General features: G+C 18.0%; 9 protein-coding genes across 9 annotated transcripts; 7 read left to right on the top strand and 2 right to left on the bottom strand.

Annotated features, from left to right (window-relative positions):
* Window positions 1-49: 49 nt before the first annotated feature.
* On the top strand, window positions 50-902 carry PGSY75_1354600 (putative 60S ribosomal protein L7-2; the record flags this gene model as incomplete). Its single annotated transcript, XM_018787577.1, is given in 3 exon segments — window positions 50-184; window positions 195-386; window positions 486-902. The coding sequence occupies 3 exon segments, from the start codon at window positions 50-52 to the stop codon at window positions 900-902; spliced, it is 744 nt and encodes a 247-aa protein (XP_018640319.1).
* A 704-nt stretch (window positions 903-1,606) lies between these two features.
* On the bottom strand, window positions 1,607-3,052 carry PGSY75_1354500 (adenylosuccinate synthetase; the record flags this gene model as incomplete). Its single annotated transcript, XM_018787576.1, has 2 exons — window positions 1,607-1,854; window positions 1,972-3,052. 2 exons carry the CDS (start codon window positions 3,050-3,052, stop codon window positions 1,607-1,609), a joined length of 1,329 nt encoding a protein of 442 aa, XP_018640318.1.
* Window positions 3,053-7,066: 4,014 nt separating this feature from the next.
* On the top strand, window positions 7,067-8,195 carry PGSY75_1354400 (putative V-type proton ATPase 21 kDa proteolipid subunit; the record flags this gene model as incomplete). The annotated part of the gene is made up of 5 exons (XM_018787575.1): window positions 7,067-7,170; window positions 7,363-7,463; window positions 7,581-7,761; window positions 7,916-8,019; window positions 8,140-8,195. The coding sequence occupies 5 exons, from the start codon at window positions 7,067-7,069 to the stop codon at window positions 8,193-8,195; spliced, it is 546 nt and encodes a 181-aa protein (XP_018640317.1).
* Window positions 8,196-9,845: 1,650 nt separating this feature from the next.
* Window positions 9,846-13,058, top strand: PGSY75_1354300 (putative large subunit rRNA methyltransferase; the record flags this gene model as incomplete). Its single annotated transcript, XM_018787574.1, has 2 exons — window positions 9,846-12,720; window positions 12,841-13,058. 2 exons carry the CDS (start codon window positions 9,846-9,848, stop codon window positions 13,056-13,058), a joined length of 3,093 nt encoding a protein of 1,030 aa, XP_018640316.1.
* Window positions 13,059-14,153: 1,095 nt separating this feature from the next.
* Window positions 14,154-16,559, top strand: PGSY75_1354200 (putative inositol-polyphosphate 5-phosphatase; the record flags this gene model as incomplete). The annotated part of the gene is made up of 1 exon (XM_018787573.1): window positions 14,154-16,559. One exon carries the CDS (start codon window positions 14,154-14,156, stop codon window positions 16,557-16,559), a length of 2,406 nt encoding a protein of 801 aa, XP_018640315.1.
* Window positions 16,560-17,653: 1,094 nt separating this feature from the next.
* On the top strand, window positions 17,654-18,694 carry PGSY75_1354100 (hypothetical protein; the record flags this gene model as incomplete). The annotated part of the gene is made up of 1 exon (XM_018787572.1): window positions 17,654-18,694. One exon carries the CDS (start codon window positions 17,654-17,656, stop codon window positions 18,692-18,694), a length of 1,041 nt encoding a protein of 346 aa, XP_018640314.1.
* Window positions 18,695-19,233: 539 nt separating this feature from the next.
* PGSY75_1354000 (hypothetical protein) lies at window positions 19,234-21,006 on the top strand (the record flags this gene model as incomplete). The annotated part of the gene is made up of 1 exon (XM_018787571.1): window positions 19,234-21,006. One exon carries the CDS (start codon window positions 19,234-19,236, stop codon window positions 21,004-21,006), a length of 1,773 nt encoding a protein of 590 aa, XP_018640313.1.
* Window positions 21,007-21,370: 364 nt separating this feature from the next.
* On the bottom strand, window positions 21,371-22,412 carry PGSY75_1353900 (putative proteasome subunit alpha type-7; the record flags this gene model as incomplete). The annotated part of the gene is made up of 4 exons (XM_018787570.1): window positions 21,371-21,421; window positions 21,504-21,593; window positions 21,682-22,008; window positions 22,155-22,412. 4 exons carry the CDS (start codon window positions 22,410-22,412, stop codon window positions 21,371-21,373), a joined length of 726 nt encoding a protein of 241 aa, XP_018640312.1.
* A 1,649-nt stretch (window positions 22,413-24,061) lies between these two features.
* PGSY75_1353800 (putative proteasome subunit alpha type-4) lies at window positions 24,062-24,335 on the top strand (the record flags this gene model as incomplete). Its single annotated transcript, XM_018787569.1, has 1 exon — window positions 24,062-24,335. A coding segment is annotated over one exon (274 nt), but the record flags the coding sequence as incomplete, so codon positions are not given.

The raw sequence follows: 24,335 nt of genomic DNA, 5'->3' as shown, positions 1-24,335 counted from the left end.
ATAAATGTTATTTTATAATATTATTTAATACAATATAAAATAAAACAAAATGAATAAAAAGAAATCAAAGAAAGAACCAATAAAAAAAAAAGAATATAACAAAGTGAAACATGTAAAATTTAGAAGAATTAAGAAAATAGATTTTAAGGAGGAAAAAATACGAAAAGATAAAAGAAAATTTAATGTTTCTTTAGAAACGTAAAAAGAAATTTGATACACTTTATAAAAAAAAAGAGTATGAAAAAAAATTGATAGGGCAAAAAAATGAATACATCAACTTGAAAAAAGAATTAGAAAATGAAAATTTTGATACGGAAAGACAATGTGTTTTTATAATAAGAAATGATATTAATTGTCTGCACAACGATTCAAAATTGTTATTAAAGGTAACTATGGGCAAATGAATAATTATATATATATATATATAGATATGTGTTGAGATATTTTCTTCATTATATATTTATATATTTTATTTTATTCTATAGGAATTGAAGCTTATTAATAAGTATGATGGAATAATACTAATAAACACAGAAGAAAACATGAAAAAGCTTTATGTTATAAAACCATATATTTGCTATGGATATATTAAAAAATATAATTTTTATAATCTTATGGAAAAAAGACTTTATATAAAAGATAAAGATCAAATAAAAAGATGTGATTCGAATAAAATGATTGAACAAATATTTAGTAAAGAAGGAATATATTCCTTCAGATCTTTTTGTGATTATATTTTTGAATGCAAAGATAATGCAGATATTATAACTAAAAATTATATTTATCCATTTGATTTTTCCTTTTTAAATACCAAGATGACTTTTGACTTTTTACAATTTAAACAAGAATTTAAAGGATTCTTAAAAAATGAAATTAATGAAATATTAGAAAAAATTATATAAATTTTAAATATATTATGATAATATGAATTTGTGTAAATAACCTAATATATATCTTTTTACAATTTAAACAAGAATTTAAAGGATTCTTAAAAAATGAAATTAATGAAATATTAGAAAAAATTATATAAATTTTAAATATATTATGATAATATGAATTTGTGTAAATAACCTAATATATATCTTATAAAAATTCTATAGCCATTCACAGTTATTCGATAATATAATTATATTTAAAAAAAAATATATAAAAAGCAAAATTTTGTTTGAATTTTGCTTTTATAAAAATTTGCCATAATTATTTTATTTTATTATATTTAATTATTATTTATTTATTTTTTTTTTTTGTAATATATTTATTATATTACTGTTTATCTTCATTAATTTTTTTTTAATTAAAAATACTTAAAAAAAAAAACACAAATATATAAATATATATATATATATATAAGAATTACATAAAAATGAGGGTAAAAATACCAAAGGACATATAATTTATAAAACGATTTACATTACTGTACTAATGATATACCTCATTTTGTATTAAAAAAAAAAAATAAAAAAATAAAATAAAATATAGATTTATATATATGTGGTCGTATTTTTTTATTTTTTTTTTAATAAAATTACTATTTCAATATATAAATGTATATATTTTTTTTTTTTTTTTTTTTTTTTTTTTATTTTTTTTATTTTTTTTATATATTTTAGTTAAAGTTAAAATTCTTTTTAATAATCATATTTTTTCTATTAGGACCTACACCAATCCAAACTACTGGAGTTTGTACATACTTTTCTATAGCTAAAATATATTTCTTTGCATTTTCTGGTAATTCATCAAATTCATTACAAGTAGATATGTCTTCTTTCCATCCATTGAATTTTTCATAAACTGGTTCATATTCTTCTGATATTTCTTCTTCAACAGGGTAGCAACCCTTTTCAAGCAATTCTCCTAAAAAATAAAATAATATAAAAAAAATATATAAATGTATATATAATATATTTGAAAAATTAAAAGATAATATTTACATATTACACATTTAAAATATACAGATGTTATATTTAATACCTGTTTTTTTATTTTTAAAATTGACGCATAATAATATTTCCTCTAATCCAGATAAAACATCCAATTTTGTTAAGTTTATCATATCAATACTATTAATACACTTAACATATAATAACATTGGTATGTCTAGCCATCCACATCTTCTTGGTCTCTTGGTAGTTGTTCCATATTCATGACCTTTTTCTCTTAAATACTGACCAATGTCATTATTCAATTCAGTTAAGAAAGGGCCACAACCAACTCTGGTTAAATAACTTTTAACTACACCTACAACTAAATTCAATTTTTTATGATGAATTCCAAGTCCTGAAAAAACACCACCAACCGTTGTACAGCTACTAGTTACATATGGATATGTTCCAAAATCAATATCTAACATAGCTGCATTAGCACCTTCAATTAATACTTTTTTGTTATTTTCTAAATTTGTATTCATAAAGGAAATAACATCTACTATTCTATCTTTTAATGTTAAGTGGTAATTATAAAATAAGTTGAGTTCTTTTTCTTTGTCATATTCTGTTATATTATATAATTCCATTAAGTGGTCTATTAATTTATTGTACATATTTTTAAAGTTTTCAAAATTTTTTAAAGTTCCTAATCTTATACCTATTCTGGAAGCTTTTGTAGAATAACATGGTCCAATACCTCTTTTTGTTGTACCTATTTGTTTTCCTTCTTTTAATTTTTTTGTTTCTTGTATTGAATCAATAATTTGATGAATATCAAATAATATATGGGCTTTATTTGATAAATATAATCTATCTAATAACTTTCCTCCAACTGATTCAATTTCTTCCATTAATGATTTTACATGTATTACCATTCCGTTTCCTAATACACTTATATTATTATCATATAATACACCACATGGTAATAAATGTAAAGCATATTTCTTATCATTTACAGATATCGTATGTCCTGCATTAGCACCTCCATTAAATCTACAAGTAATATCAGAATATTCTGATAACATATCAATTATTTTTCCCTTTCCTTCATCACCCCATTGTGCACCTAATATTGCAACTACATTTCCTTTATCTACATTTTTAATATGATGATCAAATATATTCATTTTTTACAAGAATTAAAATTGACAAAATAAAATCAAATTAAAATAAATAATAATAAATAAAGAAATATATGAACATATATATATATATATATATATATATCTTTATTTATTTATAATGTAACAGGTATATGATATAATAATGCATATATATATGTTATGATCAAAATATATTAATGCCAAAATATGTAATGGATAAAATTAATTTTTAAATATTATAACTTATATTTTTATCTTCATGATAGAAAATATAATATTATATAATATAATATTATACTATTTAAAAAAATATATATTATATTATCCTTACAACACTATTTTATTTATTAACCCTTATAAATAAAATAATATAGATATATATGTATATGTATTGGAAAAATATTTTATACATTAATTATTTTTCTCTTTTTTTTTTTCTTTTTTTTATTATTATTCTCCATTTGATAAAATTAAAATAAATTAAATGATTTTAAGCCAATTTTTCTTTTTTTTATCATAAATATCATATGTTACAAATGATACTTGCTTTCTAACAATATATATGATATTGATTTATTATATATAATATAATTTAATAATAAAAAAAAAAAAAAAAAAAAAAAAAGCTCATATATATCAGATATATTAAAATTTATAATATATTCCACATATATTTATATTTTAAAAAAAAAAGAAAAAGCAAAAGAAAAACATAGGAAAAATTTACACGTTTTACATATTTTTCATTATTTTAATAATATATCTAAATTTAATAAGTATATAAAAATTTAAAAATTTGTATATAAAATATACTGAATTACCAGAAAAAAAAAAGAAAAAGAAAAAAGGGTCAGGTTAATTATGAAGCAATGAAGATTATATAATTCATATATTTTGGAGATTTTTTATTAAAACAAAATAGTGGAAAAAAATTGACATTTATATTTTTATGGAAAATGTAACAATTATGTAGAAAATAATATAATCATTATTATTATATAATATATATATATATATATATATATATAATTAAAATTATTACATTTAATTTTATAATATACATAATTATATAGTAATTTTATTTTTACCATATATATATATATTGAGTAAGAGAAATAGAAGGAAATAAAAAAATGATAATGTTTAAAGCTTATCTTCACTCATTTAATAAATCTGTTTACTAAAAAATATATATATATAATATATTATATACATATAATTTATGTTAAAAAAGAAAAAAAGGTACATAAAAAAACAACTATTTTAAAACCAATTTGAACATTAATATATATATAGATATATATTATTTTAAATAAAGTACTATTAATATCTCAAAAAAGATACATTTTGTGTAAGTTGCGATTTTTTTATGTTATCAAATTTATGTTATACTTTTTCTTTTTCTTATTTTTATAAAAATGCACTTTAATATATGGTGTTTAAGTGGCATACAATATGATTGTTCCATAAAATAAGAATAAAATTAAAATATATAAATATAATATATATATATTAGACATTAGCACAATTATTATTGCTAATAAATCTTCTCAAATATCTCCATGAGATATTCACAAGTAATACATATACTCACATATATTTATAATATATAAATGTTTCTCTATAAGAAACACCTTTTAAAACTAATTAGTTGTTATATTTAACCCTTTTCGTATATTTTACATAATATAGGATTAAAAAAAATTTTAATATATAACTATATTTTCTAATGTTAAGGTCTTATTCATATATTCTTTCCATATATATATCTTTTACTTTACTTTTTTTTAAATGAAATCATATAATTATTTTATAAATATTTTAAAAAACGTTTTAAACCTTCCTCTTTCCCTTTATTTCATTTATACTTTTCTTTCATCACGTAATTTCTTTACACTACTTAAAATAAAATATATACCTTCTTTAAAATTTTGCTTTATACAAAATTAAATAAAAACAAAAAAAAAAATTTATCATAAATTTGACATAATGCTTTTATATATATATATATATATATATATATAATTAAAAATTTCTTTTTTTCTATTTTTACATTTATAACTACTATATATGTATATATATATATATATAATATATATATATATATATATATATTATATTATACATATAAGAAAGAAAAAAATAAATTCTATACAAAAAAAAAAAAAAAAAATATATATATATATTTTTAATATAAAAAGTAAAATCAATTTACATTATATTTCCATTATAGAAATGATATTATTTCATTTATACAATATTTTTTTTTTTTTTTTTTTTTTGTTTTGATTCTTTTTTTGATAATAATTACAAATTTTGCCCTAATATAACGTTCGTTAAAATTATATAAATATACAATATATATGTATATATATATATATTTTTTTTAATTCATCAGCACATATATAACTATTATAATATAATTATATATTATATATAATATAATATATTATATGTAAATATTTTATATATATATGAATTTTTTTTTTAATACTTTTAAAAAATATATAATACCATTTATTACGTTTTAGTTTACGAAAAATGTATTATATATTTATAGTATAATATTTAAAGTATATATACAATATTATATATTATATATATTTATTTATTTATATTTCTTTTTATATTTTTTTAACTGTTGCCGCTTTGATATAATTTTCATTATATTTTTTTTTCCTTCATTTTTTTTTATTGGCAATTTTAAACTGCATGTTTTTGTGAAATAAAATTATATATATGTTTTTTCGAAGCTATTCAATTAAATGAAAAAAGTGAATAATAAATGAAAAACAAAAAGTAAAAACAAAAATACTGGAAAAGAACAAATATATATATATATATATATATTATAATAAAATCCCTAATATGATAATTTTATAAAATTATGAAGATTAAATAAACAAATGAAGTAAAAATAATAAAGTGGGAAAGCATAAAATATATCATAATTATATTATATATATAAATATAATATTTATTTATATTTCTTTAGAGTGATTGTTTAAAAGAGAAGGAAATGACAATAATTAAAAAGAGGAGAATTATAAAACATTAATAATGTTTAATATATTTGTATATAATAATATATTACATTTTTTTTGATAACGTGTAATATTTTAAATATAATATATTATATAAAATATCAATTATATTTTTTAAATAAAAGATAACCTTGTAAATAAATAAATATATATATATATATATGTATAAATTTGTACATATAAACTATTTTATGTAACATATAATTTCTGACCTTTAATTTTTGTATTGAGAGAATTCACCAAGAAATATAATAATTTTCTATATATTCCTTAAGGCAAATAAAAAAAGAGAAGAGAATTAACAAATACCTATATATATAATCATAGTAATAGACACAAAAGTATTATAAAAAATAATAAAGGAAGAAATAAAAATATACCAAACTTAAGAACAAAATATTTATTTATATATTATACACCATCAATTTTATATAAATACAACGTTCAGAATATAAAACATATAATATTTAATATAAAATGAACATCGCACTTTTTATATATTTTAATATATATAAGTAAATTAATTTTCTTTTAAAATAAATTAATAATACCATTTATTTTATGAAGAGATATTAAAAATTAGTTTATGTTAATCATATATATATATATATATATATATATAACATACATAATTCAACAGATGAAAAATGACATATTAAGGATAACTTTAAAATATTATAATTCAATATTAGAGAAGTTAATATAATATCATTTCTTCTTTTTTTTTATTGTCATAACATATATATTATATATATATATATATATATATATATATATATAGGACGAAGCCAAATATATAATAATTTAAGACAAAATTGAACATTATACATATAATATATATTGAGAGAAAGAAAAAATAAAAACATTTTTATTTCATATCCATTATATAAACCGCATATAGTAATATATAACATATACACTATATCATATTTGTATATGATTTAATGTTATAAAAAAATAATATAAATTTAATATAATAAATTAACTATTAACTATGTATAATTCGTGGTTTGAAATAGTGCGATCCATATCGCCATATAACTGGGCAATGTTAGGCATAGCCCTTTCGTTATTTCTTTCTATTATGGGTGCAGCATGGTAAAATAAATAAATAAAAAAAAAATAATAAATTTTTGAAATGTAACATTTAAACTGGGATTTTATTTAATATGATGATGATGTGGTCTCTCTACCAATATATATATATATATATAATATAGATTATTATAAAGTCATACATGTATAAATATGTTCATATATATATATATATATATATTTTTCTTTTTATAGGGGTATATTTATATGTGGTACAAGTATTGTTGGAGCTTCGGTTAAGTCACCACGTATTATTTCAAAAAATTTAATATCAATTATTTTCTGTGAAGCATTAGGTAAATATATATAATATTGTATAAAAATTATACAAAATAAATATGTAACAAATATACATATATGTATATATTACCAAACATATGATATACATATAATATTTCTTTTATTTTATGTAGGTATGTATGGTGTTATTACGGCAGTGTTTTTACAAATAAAATTTAGCGGGTTATCTACAGAAGTACACCCTCCATTAGTATTAACAAATAAAACAGATCCTTTAATTATGAACACAATAAGAGGAGGATGGGCATTATTTGCTAGTGGTCTCACTGCAGGATTATCTAACCTCGTTTCAGGGTAATTGAAAAAATTAATATAAAGAAAAAAATAAAGAGAAATAAAATTTATATTATTTAATTATTATTTATTAATGTGTTATAACCTACTAAAAAATTATTTCTTTTGTATAAATTATGTGTTGTACATTTTTCTTTTTTTTTTTTTTTTTCAGAGTTTCTGTTGGAATAACAGGAAGTTCATGTGCTATTGGAGATGCACATAGTTCTGATCTCTTTGTCCGAATGTTAATGATTGAAATTTGTGCAAGTGTTATAGGTTTGTTATATTTAATAAAAGAAAAAATATAATTAAAAAAAAAATAATAAATATAAATAAATAAATAAATATATATATATATATATATATATATATTATTTTGATTTGTTTAATTTATAGGTTTATATGGTTTAATTGTGGCTATTGTATCCATTGGAGATATTCAACTAACATAATTATTTTCGTAGAATAAATTATTAAATTTTATGATTATTACTTGTTTATTTTTTTTAATTGTTTTTGTTTCATGCATCAAGAATAATAAAATGTAAAAAAAAAAAAAAAAATTGTTTTTTTTTTTTTTTGATGCATTTTTTTATAAAATTATATACCTATATAAGATAAAATAGCGAATTACTTTTGTTACACTTATTTGTAAAAGTTTTTTAAGACAATATATATATATATATATATATATATATGTTGATTTATTTATTTAAATTTTTAGTTTAATTTATTATATTAATTTTATTTTATAATTTTTTTTTTTTTTTCTCTTTTAAACTATTTTACACTTTATATTATTATCACCATATATATGTATAATATATATATATATATATAATTCACTAAAAAAAATAAATCTTTTATTTATAACTCCCTATATTACATTTTAAAAATATTTTATATTAATTTTAAAGGAAACAATATTATACATAATTGGATGTAAAATAAAAGTTACTCTAATTTACATTTTTAATTGAAAAAAATATATAGAATATTAGGGCTCTACTTATTTTGGGCTTTGTTTATATTCGTTTTAAAATAATGGAGTTTTACGTGGCAATTAATTTGTTTCATAAAAATACAATCTTTGTTACATACAAATAAATTATATATATATATATATATATATATATATGTTTATAGAAAACGAGAAAATGTAATAATATTTAAAAATTTATATGCATAATGATAAATAATTCATATATTAATATATAAAAATAAAGCAAAAGAAAATATTTTTCTTTTAATATAATAAATATATATGATATTTGCTTTATATATAATAATACAGTTCAATATATTATATATATTTGTATATAACATCCCATACTTATATTAAGTATTACTTTTAAAATATTCACTCTATATAAATATATACGTTAAAAATATATATATATATATATATATATATATATATATATAATATATTATATTATTATTATATTTAAATTTCTTTTTTTCCCCATTTTTTTTTTTTTTTTTTTAATGAAGAAAATTTTATAGTATAGGTAAAATTATATTATAAAACATATATTGTTATATATATATATATATATATATATATATAATATATTATTATATATATAATATATTGATTATTTGAATATTTTATTTTTATAGAATGCTTTTTATACATAAAAAACTAATTTTTGAATTTTTTTTTTTTTTGTATTTTATAATTAAAATATATTTGAAAGTGAATATGATTATTTAATATAACACAAATAAATAAATAAATTTTAATATTACAAATTAAAATATAGCATTATAATTACCTTTATTTTTATAAATTAAATAAATTTATTTTTCAATGTAACGTTATATTTTTATATATTCTATATTATTAAATTATAATTGCTCGTGAAGGTATTTAAAAAATATATATATATATGGCTCTTATTATTTTTATATGTTTACCTAATCATTATAAAGTAGAATAAAAAAAATAAAACATTGAGAGGTTTAACAAAATATTATATATATATATCACAAATTGATTTTATACAATCAAGAAAATAATATTTGAACGGATATAATATTTTATAATCCATATATATTTCTATATATATATATATATATTTTTATTTAATTTTAAAAATATGGGGAAGAAAAAAAAAGTCGGTAAGGAGAGAATTGATAAATATTACAAGCTAGCCAAAACAGCAGGATACCGTGCTAGATCCGCTTTTAAGTTAATTCAAATAGCTCAAAGGTTTAACATTTTCAAAAATGCAAATATATTGATTGATTTATGTGCTGCTCCTGGTGGGTGGTTACAAGTAGCATATAAAAACATGAGTAAACAAAGTACTATCATTGGTGTGGATTTAGTACCTATTAGAAAAATAGATGATAACGTTATAACAATAAAGAGTGATATTACAACAAGTGATTGTATTAAGAAAATAAAGAATATCATAAAAATGGATAAGGCAGATGTTATATTAAATGATGGTGCTCCAAATGTAGGTACAACATATTCTTATGATAGTTTTAATCAAAATGTGTTAGTTCTTAATAGTATTAAAATAGCTTATATTTTCTTAAAGAAGAAAGGTATATTTATTACAAAGGTTTTTCGAAATGAAGAGTACATATCTTTAATTTGGGTTTTAGAAAAATTATTTGGTGATGTGAAACATATGAAACCAAGAAGTAGTAGAGAAATATCTTCTGAAATTTATTTAGTTGGTCTTAATTTTTTAGGTAAAAAGGTAGATAAAAAATTATTTGACTATACGTATATTTTTAGTGAACAATTTAAGAAGGATTCAAATAAAGTAAGCATATTGGAAATACCACAAGAATCTTATTTGGATAATAATGAAAATGATTTTAGTGATGATGAAAGTAATGATGATAAAAAGGCTGGAGAAAAAATTGACAAAAAAAAGAAAAAAGGACTTTCTACTATTTTAAAAGAAAAGAAAAAAAAAAATAGACAAGGTTATGATATTGGTGATGATTATAGAGCTACAGATATATGTACCTTCATAAAAAGTGATAATTATGTTGATTTATTAATAAAAAATAATAAATTTACATTTGATAAAAATTACAAGAATTCTACAGATCCTATGATTAAAACTATATATGAATGTATACATAATAATGAATGTACAACAAAAGAAATATTTCTGCTTTGTAATGATTTAAAAGTATTAGGTAAGTCTGATTTATATCATTTAATCAAATGGAGATATAAAATTAAAAAGAGCGTTCAAAATGAAACTGCAAAAAAAAAAAAAAATTTAGATAGTGATAATCATGATGAGGAGCAAACTATGCAAGAATTTTCCGATATGAAAGACTCCTCACAAATAGATGATATGAATACAATTGTTGATAAAAATTTATCAGAGAATGAATTAGATAATACTTCAGATGAAGCTACAGAAAAAGATGAAAAAGATCAAGTTGATGAAATAGATGAATTTTCTGCATATATTGAAAAAAAAAATAAAAAAGAACAAAAAAAAAAAGAAAAAAAATTAAAAAAAGAACTTGAAAAAAAAAAGAAAAGTAATAAAGGTCATCAATTAGATTATGATGAAAATGAAATACATTTTAATAAGGATATACTTAAATTGCTTAATAAACAAAAATTTGAAGATCATCTAAAAATTTTAAATAATACCCAGAAGGATGATCTAGAAATGGAAAATTATGAAGATACGTCAAGTGAAACAGAAAACGTTGAACATATATTACAGCTAAAAAACTCAAATTTAGACAAATTAGAATATTTGGTAGATTTAGATTATGAAAAACAAAAAATGAAAGAAAAAAAATTAAACGAAGAAAAAAGTAATGAAAAATTGACCAGAAGGAAAAGAGCCATGGACTTTAAGAATGAAGAACTTATGAAAATACAAAGAATGATGGAATTAAAAAATGAGCAACTGTTGATGGAAAAAAAACTTAAGGAATATTTAAGCGATGATGACGATGATGAGGATGAAGATGACGATGAGGATGACGATGAAGATGACGATGAGGATGACGATGAGGATGACTATGACTATGATAATGAAGAAAAAAAAAAACAACAAAAAGATAAACGTGATGATGACCAATACGATAATAAAAATTTGAACAATGATAACGATGTTGATTCTTTAGAAACTGCTCAAGATATATTCAAAGAAAATAAACATATCAAAAGCATGGTTGATAAAATTATTCGTTTAAGAAGGAGTGTTAAAAATGAAGAAGAAAAATCAAATGTTAAGCATTTCTTTGATCAAAATATATTTTCCAATATATTTAGTCAATTAGATGAAGACGATATGAATGCAGAATATGAAAGTGTTATTAGAAATCAAAAGAATGTACGAAAGAAGGATGATTCAGATAATGATAGCTCAATTTCTAATGATGATAATGAAAGCATAAAAGAAATGGATGAAAATAATTTACCGAAAATACCTTTACCGGACAAACTAGCCAAAAAAGAAAAAAAAAAAAAATTAAAAGAAAAATATGGAAATAATGAAGTAAAAATGAAAAATTCTTCCTTCTCTATAGTAAAAACAGATGAAAATGCACAAAACCTTAATAATTATTTTTCTAATTTAGTTAAGGATGAAGATGAACTAGCTTTTATTAAATGTATAGGAGAAAAGTTGATTCATAAAAAAAGTAGAATGGATCTTATAGATGATTCATTTAATAGATATTCATATATGGAAGATGAAGCTAATTTACCTGATTGGTTCTTGGAAGAAGAAAAAAAATACAGAAGACCTGTTATTCCGATTGATAAGAAAATATTAGATCAATATAAAGGAAAAATTAATAAAATAACAAAAATGCCTATTAAAAAAGTTATTGAGGCAAAAATGAGAAATAAAAAAAGAGAAATAACAAAAATGAAAAAACTTGAAGCGAAAATTGGAAAAATTGAAAAAAATGAAGATGATCCATTCCTTAAACAAAAGGCTATAACCAATTTATTGAAGAAAAATAAATCAGGTAAAAATAATATACATATTTATTTTTTAATTATTTTTATGAAATGTGTATATATATATATATATATATATTTTTATTTATTTTTGCCCTTATAATTTTTTATATATTTTTATTTTTTAGATAAAAAAAGAGATAAATCTTATGTCGTTTGTACTGGAAAAGGATCCAAAATGACAAAAAAGAAAAAGAACAAAAAAGGCAAAACGATGGTTAAATATGTAGATAAAAGACTAAAAAAAGATAAAAAGGCTAAAAAGAGAATAGAGAAAAAAAGAAACAATAAATCAAGAAATAAATATTCTAAATCGAAGCCATTTAAATTTAGAAAAAAATTTTAATTTTTTTTTATTTTTATATTATATGAATTTTGTATGAACAAAAAAAATTTTATCATTTTGTATCTGTTTAAATTTTATGTTCCAATAATCTTTTATTGTATGTGCATAAGCACTCCACTATAAAAATTAAAATATATATATTATTTATATAGATAATTTATTATTTTATTATATATTTTTTTTTTTTTTTTTTTATGTTTATTTGTTTTAAATATTTTCATTAATAAATTAATAAAGTTATGTTAATAGGTTTTTATTTCTTCCTTTTTTCTTTATTTTATAAATAAATTTAAAAAAATATATTAGTCTAATTAAAATTTATATTTCATTACAACATATATTCTATGAACAGTTATATATATATATATATTAACAGTTTAGGACATATAAAATATAAAATTATAGTAATATAATTATAAAATAATAAAAAATATGATTATGTTATTTTTACTGTGATTAATATAAAATTATCAAATTTTTACAGTATATTTTTTTATGTTATATTATTAATAGATATAAACTCTATTTTACATTTGCAACATTTTGAAAAGTACAACAAAAAAAAATAAATAATTAAATAGACATATACTTTTGTGCATAATTTATTTTTAAGTATATTATTTCTCTAAAACAAAAAAAAAATAAAATACCTAAAAAAAATATGAAAAAGATATATTCAAAATACTATATTATATATATATTTTACTATTACGCAGGAATGCACACAATAATAAAAAAAATATATTATTATATATATATATATATATATATATATTAAATAAAATAATATTACTTTTATAAAATATATATTTATTATTTTGATTTTCTTTTTTTCTTTCATTTTGCTTTCCTTTTTTCTACAAATATGTTATGTATATATTTTCTTAATTAAAGATATTTATATATATATATATATATATATTTAAAATTTGTTTATATAATAAAAAAAAAAATAATTATAAAAAAAATAAGATATCTAAAAAGGTACAGAAATAAAGCATTAAATAAGAAAAAAAAAAAAAAAAAAAATTTTAAACTATCTTTTTGTTATCCTTTCGTATAAAACATAATTCTATAAAAAGATCCGAATCCAAAATGATGAACTACGCTAAAATTCCTTTAAAAAAATATTATTTAGAATCACAAGGGAAATATTTGTGTATAGTAAATATTGAAAATAATGTAAAGAATATATTAAAAATCAATTATTCAGAAAATATAAATATAACAAAAGAGCAAGAGTATATAGATAATAAAAACACTACCATCGAAAATGATAATAAAAATAAATTTTGGTTTTATGGATGTTTAGGTATAATAAAAGCAGAAGATATTAATTTCTTGGTAATTGTATCAGAGGCTGAAGTGGTATGTAATATATTTAATAGATCTATATATAGAATAAAAAGAATATCGTTTGTACAACTAAATTATGAACAAATAAATAAGAGTGCAAATGAATTATATGAGTATGAAATATGTTATTTAGGAAGTAATGGAAATCTAACTTCATTAAATAATATTAAAAAAGATGAGAACAAGAAATTTTTTTGTAACAAAAATAAAATAGAGACAAAAAATTATTTTGATAACTTATTTCAATCAACAAATTTCTTATTAGGAAATTGTGTTTACAAACATAACAGATTCTATTATAATGAAACATATATTCATAAATTCAAAAACTGTACATTAAAAGAGGATGTATTGAAAATTATAACATATTTTCTGCATGCTTTTAATAAAGGCCCGTTTTATTTCTCTTACTACTACAATTTAACAATATCACTGCAAAATCAATATATGAATGAACAGGACAAGAGAAATGACATGGATAAAAAAAAAAATATTTACTCAAAAATTTCAGAAACTGCATCAAAGAAATTGAATATATATTCAAACAGAAATAATAATAATAGTAATAATAATGATAATGATAATAATAATAATAATAATAATAATGTGAATAAAGTTCAGTTTAACGAAATTAATGATGAATATACATGGAATTGGAAAATATTAGATACATTTAGAAATGTAGATGCATTTGGTTTTGTTGTATTTTTAATTCATGGATACATAAATACAAATATCTTAGAGGTAGAGGATAACAAAAAAATTTGTTTATATTTGATATCTAGAAAATGTAAAAACAGAAGTGGTGTTAGGTTTTGGTGTAGAGGTAGTAATGAAAATGGAGATGTAGCAAATTTTGTGGAAACTGAACAAATAGTAGTTTTTAAAAATAAGGAAAGGATAAATATTTTTAGTTATATAATAGTTAGAGGTTCCATACCAGTATTGTGGAAACAACAACCAACCTTAAGTATAAGACCAGCAATACATGTATGTCCAAATATGAATGAAAATAAACGTATATTAAATTTACATATGAAAAAATTACAAACTAATTATGGAAAAATATCTATTACAAATTTAATAAATAAAAAGTTTGGAGAAAAATATTTAGGAGAATGTTTTGAAAATTGTTTAAGTGAATGTAATGTAGAACATAATTTTACTTGGTTTGATTTCCATAGTGAATTTAAAAAATTAAATCTTGAAAATTTGAATCATATGTTAGAAAAAGTAGTAAATGATTTAAATAAATTTTCGTATTTTTCATTTAGCATACCAATTGGAAATGATAAAAATCTAATGAATGATTATGATGTATTAAATTATAATAATTTTCAGTTTAATTTATGGAAAGACGTACAAATTTATAGTTATCAAAATGGAGTGTTCCGTGTTAATTGTATAGATTGTTTAGATAGGACTAATGTTTTTCAGAGTTTTCTATCAAAATATGTTCTATATTTACAATTAAAAAGTATAGATATAAAATTACAGCAACATGATAATTTCCCTTTTTATTTCTTCAATAATAAGTATGATGAAATATCATATAGAAGAATATGGATTAATAACGCTAATGCTATTAGTTTAATATACAGTGGTGCAGGTGCTTTAAAAAATGATATAACACAAAATGGGAAAAGAACAATTAGTGGCTTATTTCAAGATTTATATTGTATAATTGTTAGATATGTAAATAATAATTTTTTAGATGGATATAATAATGATTGTATAAATATGGCTATAAATGAAAAAATTAAATTTATACATAATTTTAATATCAACAAAGGTAATAGTAATCCTTTAATACAAGTACTTGTCGAATTTATTATCATTTTTTCAACAGCCATATGTACAAGCCCAGTACAAAATTTTATTAAAAGTGTATACTTTTGTTCACATAATTGTACTATAAATATGTTATCACGTAGTATTAATTATATCTTTCTTTTGTTAAAAAATAATTTCCATTTATTTTTGTTTCCATATAATCATGCAAAATATCTTAGTTTTATTTCAATCCTAGCAAAAACATCTGGAGTCTTCTCTACTTCTTTTCTTATTTTTTTATTTTTTTGTTTATATGTTTTTACTCAACGAAGAAGAGTCATTTCATCTCCTAAATTGGACGCCAATTGTTAAAATGGGAAAAGAAACAATATATATATATATATATATATATATATATATAGGTATATATATTTATATATGTTTATTTATTTATTCATTTATTTTCGTAATTTTAAATGTTTTTTGAGTGAAAACATATTTTATGGAAATTAAAAAAAAAAAAATTATTTTTCCGATATTAATTAATATTATATTTATATTTTATAATTTTCCATTTAACAAATAGTGCTTTATTTTTTTTTTTTTTTTTTGTTATCTCTAATTATTTTTTAAAGCCTAGTAACATCATTATATATACATATATATATATATATATTTTATTTATTATTTAACCCTTATTTTATTGTTCTTCAAGTTATAAATAACAAATATATATAATGATTAATAATTGAAAAAAGTGTGTATTGTTATGGTATGAATATATAAAGTAAAAAAAAAAAAAAAAAAAAAAATTAAAAAAATAGAACAATTGAATAATCTTTACTTTAAATATTTAAATATAAGTGTGCATAATATAATTTAGGCATACATAATATTTTTGCTTAAAATATAGAATGAAAAAAAAAAAAAAAATTCTGTTTTTTTTCTTTTTAAAAAAAGTAAAAATATATTGATATGGATAGTTCATTTATAGTTATATGTTTAATAAATTTTGATTAATTTTTTCCATTGTAACCTTTTTTTATCACATAGTTATTTATATATAGTAGTATATATATATTATTTATATTATAGATGTTATTTTTTAAATTAAGAATTATTTTAAAAATATTATACCTTCTATATAATCTTATTATATATGTATATAAAGATTATATAATTTCATATTATTTTTTTTTTTAATATATCATGTTATTTATTTGTATAGCCTTTCCCCCTTTTCTGTAATATATATATATATATATATATATATATATTTATCTGATAATTTTATATGTATATATATATATAATATATATATATTTTTTTTTACTTCTATGAAACCATCATATTATATCATAGAAAAAATAAAATTTCAACATATATGAAACTATCAATAATATAAAAAATAAAGTCATAAGTTATATTAAAATTTGTACATTTAGGAAAAGTATAAAATCAAAAATATGAATGATAAAAATAACATCCATAATAATAATTATTATTTAAAACTGGAAAACCTGAACAACAATTGGAGCAATAATATTAATAATAATAATAATAATAATAATATGTATAATACCTATAATAATAATAATAATATATATAATACCTATAATAATAATAATATGTATAATACCTATAATAATAATAATGATATGTATAATACCTATAATAATAATAATAATAATATATATTATAACTATAATAATAATATGTATAATAACCATAATAATAGAAATATTAATTATAAAGGTTATAAATTAAAAAAAAACTATCATACATATTCAAATATAAATATATCAAGGAATACAAATTATTATTACCCTCCTGAGAATAAAAATGTGACTAATGAGTATTATAAATATGACTTTGATAATGTGGAAAAAAGAGAGTGTAATATAATAAATGATAAATCTTATAAAATTGAAGACAAAACAGATATGAAAAATGATATATTATATATTCAAAATAATAGCTTATACAATCATCAACCTACAATTAATAATAACACACAAGAATTATACCATAATAATAATAATTACAATAACGATATATATTTTTATGAACCTTGTGAAAAAGATGATTATTTGGATTCCTCTATAAAAGATATATACTTTGATATTTATAGTAATGATATAAATGAAAACATAAATAATAAAACCAATGATATTATAAATAATAATGAAAAAAGTAATAAATGTGAAGAGAATATAAATATTTCAAATAATACTCATGAATATAAAAATTTTGTAAATGATGATAAACAATTATTATTAGACCATATAAAAAGACTTGAATATCAAAATAATATATTCCTTAATAATATGTTGAATATGTATTATGTATGTATTGATTATATAAAGTTACAAGATGATAAAATTAAAAAACATGAAGAAGTTATCAATTCACAAAAGGAATTTATTTCCAATTTAAAGAAAAGGTTATCTTCTAATGATAACACAAGTGTAGCAAATGATTTAAATATTAATCATATCAATAATTAAAAACATATTACGAAATGAAACATATTTGTTCATAATTCAATAAATAAATAAATATATATATATATATATATATATACCATTTGTATATTGGTTTATATTATATTATTTTTTTTTTTTTTTATGTTATAAATTTTTTTTTTAATTTAAAACCATGATCATATAAACAAACAAAGTATTTTTTAGTTATAATCAATATGTTATATTAATATGGACAAAATATATACATACACTATACGTCTACAAAGAAAAAAAAAAAAATCATATCTATGTATATATATATATATGTAAAATGTTGTAATAAAATATTTCGTTTATATACCAATATAAGTTGTAGACAAATGACTGTATTTTTTAAAATTTTAATAATAATATAAAAGAATTCTTATATAGAGATCTATTAATATAAATGATTTCATGACCAACCATATTATATTTTTCTTCATAAGAAAAAACATTTATATATTAATAACACTACTTAAATATGATTAAAATTACGTAAATTACTTATTTATAAAAAAAAAAAAAAAGAGAAAAGAAAAATGCACAGGTTGATATATGTTCAAAATCAATATATGTATGATAAAAAAAAAAGCACTAATATTAAAATAATAGAAGAAGAAAGAGATAAACATTTATATGTAATTAAAAGTATCCCTTTAAAAGGAAAGCAATTAAATGTTAAGAAAGATACAGGATTATGTAATAAATATAATATAAATAACTCCTTAAATTATGAGATGAAAAAGAAGGTGGAATATTATACTAATAATAAACGTAATCATTTAAATAGTAAGAATAATACATTCTTTTTATACAATATAAATAATTCAAATAATGAAAAAAAAATTTCTCATAATAAACAAATACAATTTAAAAATAATAACATGTGTTACATAAATGTTAATAAGTCATTTAATAATGAGGCAAATGATATAAAGCAAATTCGAACAAATAGTTGTATCAGTTATTTAAATAAAATAAAAAAAAATGGAAATAAATATTATCATATATATAAAAATATGTATGGTAAAACAACACAAGTTGATAATATGTATAGAACAAATATAAGTACGTCTTCCAAAAAAAATATGAATAATAATAATTCTTTTGGTAAATATATGATACAAAATATTATAAACAATAATATTTATAGTGCAAATAATAATATAAATTATAATATTCAACAACTGAATATAAATTGTAATGAAAAAAATTGTTCTCATAAATTAAATAAAAGTGGTCTTATAAAAACATATTCCTTTAATAATTATAATAATCCTTATGGCACATATAAAAAAGGACAAATAATAATTAAAAATAAATCACTTATACAACAAAAATGGGGAAACAAATATATATATAGGAACAAACAAGAAAATACAAATTATTCACCATGCTATTACATGAAATGTAAAGAAAACAAATCAAACCTTAGTTGTTATAAAAAATGTTGCTATTTAAAAGATTCTAGTGATAAATTAAAAACAATATATACAAATAATAAAAAATATCATTCCTATAAAAACCTAGGTAACATAAAAAGTACTCAAGGTTATAGTCCATTATCCAGTAGATCTATACATAAATTTGAATTAAAAAAAAAATTATCGAACATAAGAAATTGGAAATACTTTTATAGGGTCCATAATAATAATAATAAAAAAAAAAGAAAAAAAAAAAAAAAAAAATTTTTTTCTTGTTCTGTCTTTCGATATGATAATATAAAAAGTAATACGCTTCCGAATAAAACATATCATACGAATGATAATAATAAAAAAGATATGTGCCCCAAAACGATTTCTTTAATCATAAAAAAGGAAAACCCTACAATAAGAAGAAATAAAGACAACGATGATGACAACATTATTCCCAACAATAATTATTTCATTAATCTATTAGTAAGTGGTGAAAAGGAGGCAAATCTACTTATTGAAAAAGCATATAAAAATAGAGATGATTTAATGAAGCATATGAATGAAAAAATTGAAGATGAAATAAATGAATTCAGAATTAAGGAACATATGAAATATGAACTAAGTTATAAGCAAATGGAAGAAGAAATGAAAAATTATGAACTACTCATACAAAATGAATTAGATAATATGGAATTACAAACAAAACAAATTACATTAAATATTGAAGATATATCTGATTATGTAATAAGACATATTATTCATGTGAATTTAACTATAGGATATAATTTATTAAAAGGATTTCTACCTATACAGAATATTCTAAATATTAAATTATCATCTGAACTAGAAATATATATTAATAAAAAAAAAAAAGAAAAAATATATTTTAATATATGATTTTATAAATTTTTAAATTCATTATTACAATAAACATAACAAATGTTTAAACAATTAATGTTTTTTTATATAATATTATATTTTTTTATTGTTTTTAATTTGAAATTTAAAAAGTTAGAGAATATATAATTATATTATGTATTTCTATATATATATTATATGTACATAATTATTTAATGAAAAAAAAAAAAAAAAAAAATTATATGAAATGAAATGAAAACAAAGTTATATATTCTTCTATAAACATATGTTTGTTATTCTTTTTTTATTCAATACAAAATATTTGAAATTTTAGTTTCTTTATCATCTAAAAAAGAAAATGAAAATTAACAAAACATAAAAAAAAAAAAAAAAAGAAGAGAAATTACTCATTTTGTTCGTTATTCTTTGTTCTTTCTTGATCAATTAATTCCACCTAAAAATAAAAAAAAAATATATGTATATTATAGAATATGTCAATATATATATATATATATATATATATAATCCAAACTAACCATTGAATTTATTTCTTGTTCGTCGATAAAAGTTAAATCCTTCTCTGTGAGTAATGCAACTTCTACATTTTTACTACTTAATTCAACAACCTACAAAATAATATATATATATATATATATACATATAATAAATATAAAAAATGTGATTAGTCGTGTTGATGTACTCATATATTTTTACCTCAAATATAGCTTTTAAAGCTAAAAAGATACAATCTTTCTGTTCCATATTTTCTTGATAGTTTTTTTCTAAAAACTCTTGTACAATCTTTGCATTTTTTCCAATAGCTTGAGCTTTCCAAGCTGCATAAATACCACTTGGTTCGGTTTGATAAATACATATTTCTTTATTGTTTTTAAAACCAGCTATTAGTGTGGCTATACCAAATGGTCTTACACCACCTCTATGTGTAAATTTCTGTTGAACTTTTGCAACATATTTTGCAATATAATCCACGGGTGCCGGTTCATCCATATTTAAATAATATCTCTGGCATTCTAATCGAGTCTATAAAAGTAAATAATAAAATAAATAAATAAATATATATATATATATATATATAATATTTATAACTCAAAATGTATTCCAATATATCATATCGTATTATTAACATAAGATACATATTTTTTTATGTATACGGTCATTAATTTTACCTTATTGACTAATACTCTTGCATCAGCATTTAAACCAGCAAAGGCCAAACAATTATGATCATCTAATTTAATCAATTTTTCAGTAGTTTTGGGGTTTTGTAATTTAGGTATATTCTTTTTTTCAACTGCTAAAACAGCGAAATTTGAACTTTTTATAGCTACAGCACAGCCTCCCTTTTTAACTGCTTCTAAGGCATGTTCTACTTGTAGCAAATGTCCATCAGGACTAAAAACTGTTATAGCTCTATCATAAGACATGTTCCTATATTATTATTATTTTTATTATTATTTTTTTTTTTTTTTTCTCTTTTTTAATATATATTTATTCCTATTTCGAAAACCTATGATTTAAAAAAAAAAAAAAAAAAAAGTGTTATATATATATATATATATATATATATATATATTATCATACATATATATTGAAAAAAATTTATATACATAAATTAAATTTTTATTTATTATACAACCATGTATGCCATTATTACATATATTAGTAACATAATTATGAAAATATAAAAATATCTCTGTGATGTAATACAAATGAATAAAAAGTAAAATAATAACAAGAATAAAATAGAAAAAAAAAAATTAATAATACTTATATATATATTATATACAAATAATATAAAAATATTATACGCAATGATGATTACAATAAAATCATACCTATCGATGAGAACTATAATATATAATGTTATTATAACACGATCTTTGTTTAAAAAAAAAATAAATAAGGAAAGAAATATATAATATGAAAAAATAAATTATAGAAATATTTTCGTTAAAATATAATATACAAAATAAATATACAATTGTGTATAAATATAAACAAACTCAATCCTTTAATATATAAAATATTATATTATTTTATGAATAAATAAATAAATATATATAATTATATATATATTATTATATATTTTTATAGCATATAAATTTACAATTAAAGAATACAATAAATTTTGTTTATTCGTTTTTTGTATCTTATTTTTTATGTAATATTATTTCATATATATAATAATATCATATTAATACTACTTGTTCATTTTAACAATTTCTTACACCCCAAAATAAGAAATTTTAAATATTTATATAAAGTATAAACAAAAAGATAAAGAAAAAAAAAAGAAGCTTTTTTCTGAAATTATTATATATTAATTATAATAGATGTATTCATTCATATCGTTAATATGAAAAAGAAAAATTAATATATACATAAAAAAAAAAAGGATAAATATATATATATATATATATATATATATATTATGTATATTTATATATATAATATTATTTATAATTATTTTTTTTTTCTTTACTAAATAATATTTTTTCCTAATCCATTAATATATAATAAACTTATATATATATATACATTTATTTTAGTGCTTATTTGAATAAAAATAATATCCCATAATATAAATATTTATATATGTATATATTTTTTTATTACTATTCATTAATATATTATTATATTATATATAATACATATATGTATGTATTAATAATATTAGTCAAATATTGTTTTATATTTATCAATATATTTTCATTTTTGTTATCAACTTAAAATTTAACCATTTTTTTTTTTGCCATTATTTGTTATATATTATAATGATATTTCAATAAAACTTATATATATTATTGAAATAAGAAAATATATTTTGTAGTTTTTTTTTTTTTTTTTTTCTTTTATATATTATTTTCCATAATAATATTTTCATAAATAAATATATATATATATATATATATTACCCTTTTTGATTATATGTTTTTTCAATATATATATGTATAATCTTAATTTATTTCTTTAATCAAGTGTGATTAAGTAATATATATATATATATATATATATATATATTTATTTATTTAATTTATATATATAATATTTTTATTATCTTATTAATTTTAATATGGCTAGAAGATATGATAGTAGAACAACTACCTTTTCTCCAGAAGGAAGGTTATACCAAGTAGAATATGCTTTGGAAGCCATAAATAATGCAAGTATAACAATTGGATTAATAACAAAAGATGGAGTAATATTAGGAGCTGATAAAGTTTTTATATCCAAATTAATTGATAAAGCTAATAATTATGAAAAAATATATAAAATTGATAAACATATATTTTGTGGTGTAGCAGGATTAAATGCAGACGCTAATATTTTAATAAATCAATCTAGAT

The sequence above is a fragment of the Plasmodium gaboni genome, chromosome 13 (assembly GCF_001602025.1).
Source record: "Plasmodium gaboni strain SY75 chromosome 13, whole genome shotgun sequence".
NCBI classification, from domain to species: Eukaryota; Apicomplexa; class Aconoidasida; order Haemosporida; family Plasmodiidae; genus Plasmodium; species Plasmodium gaboni.
The sequence above is the reverse complement of the archived record's forward strand: the minus strand, read 5'-3'. Positions and strand labels throughout refer to the sequence as shown.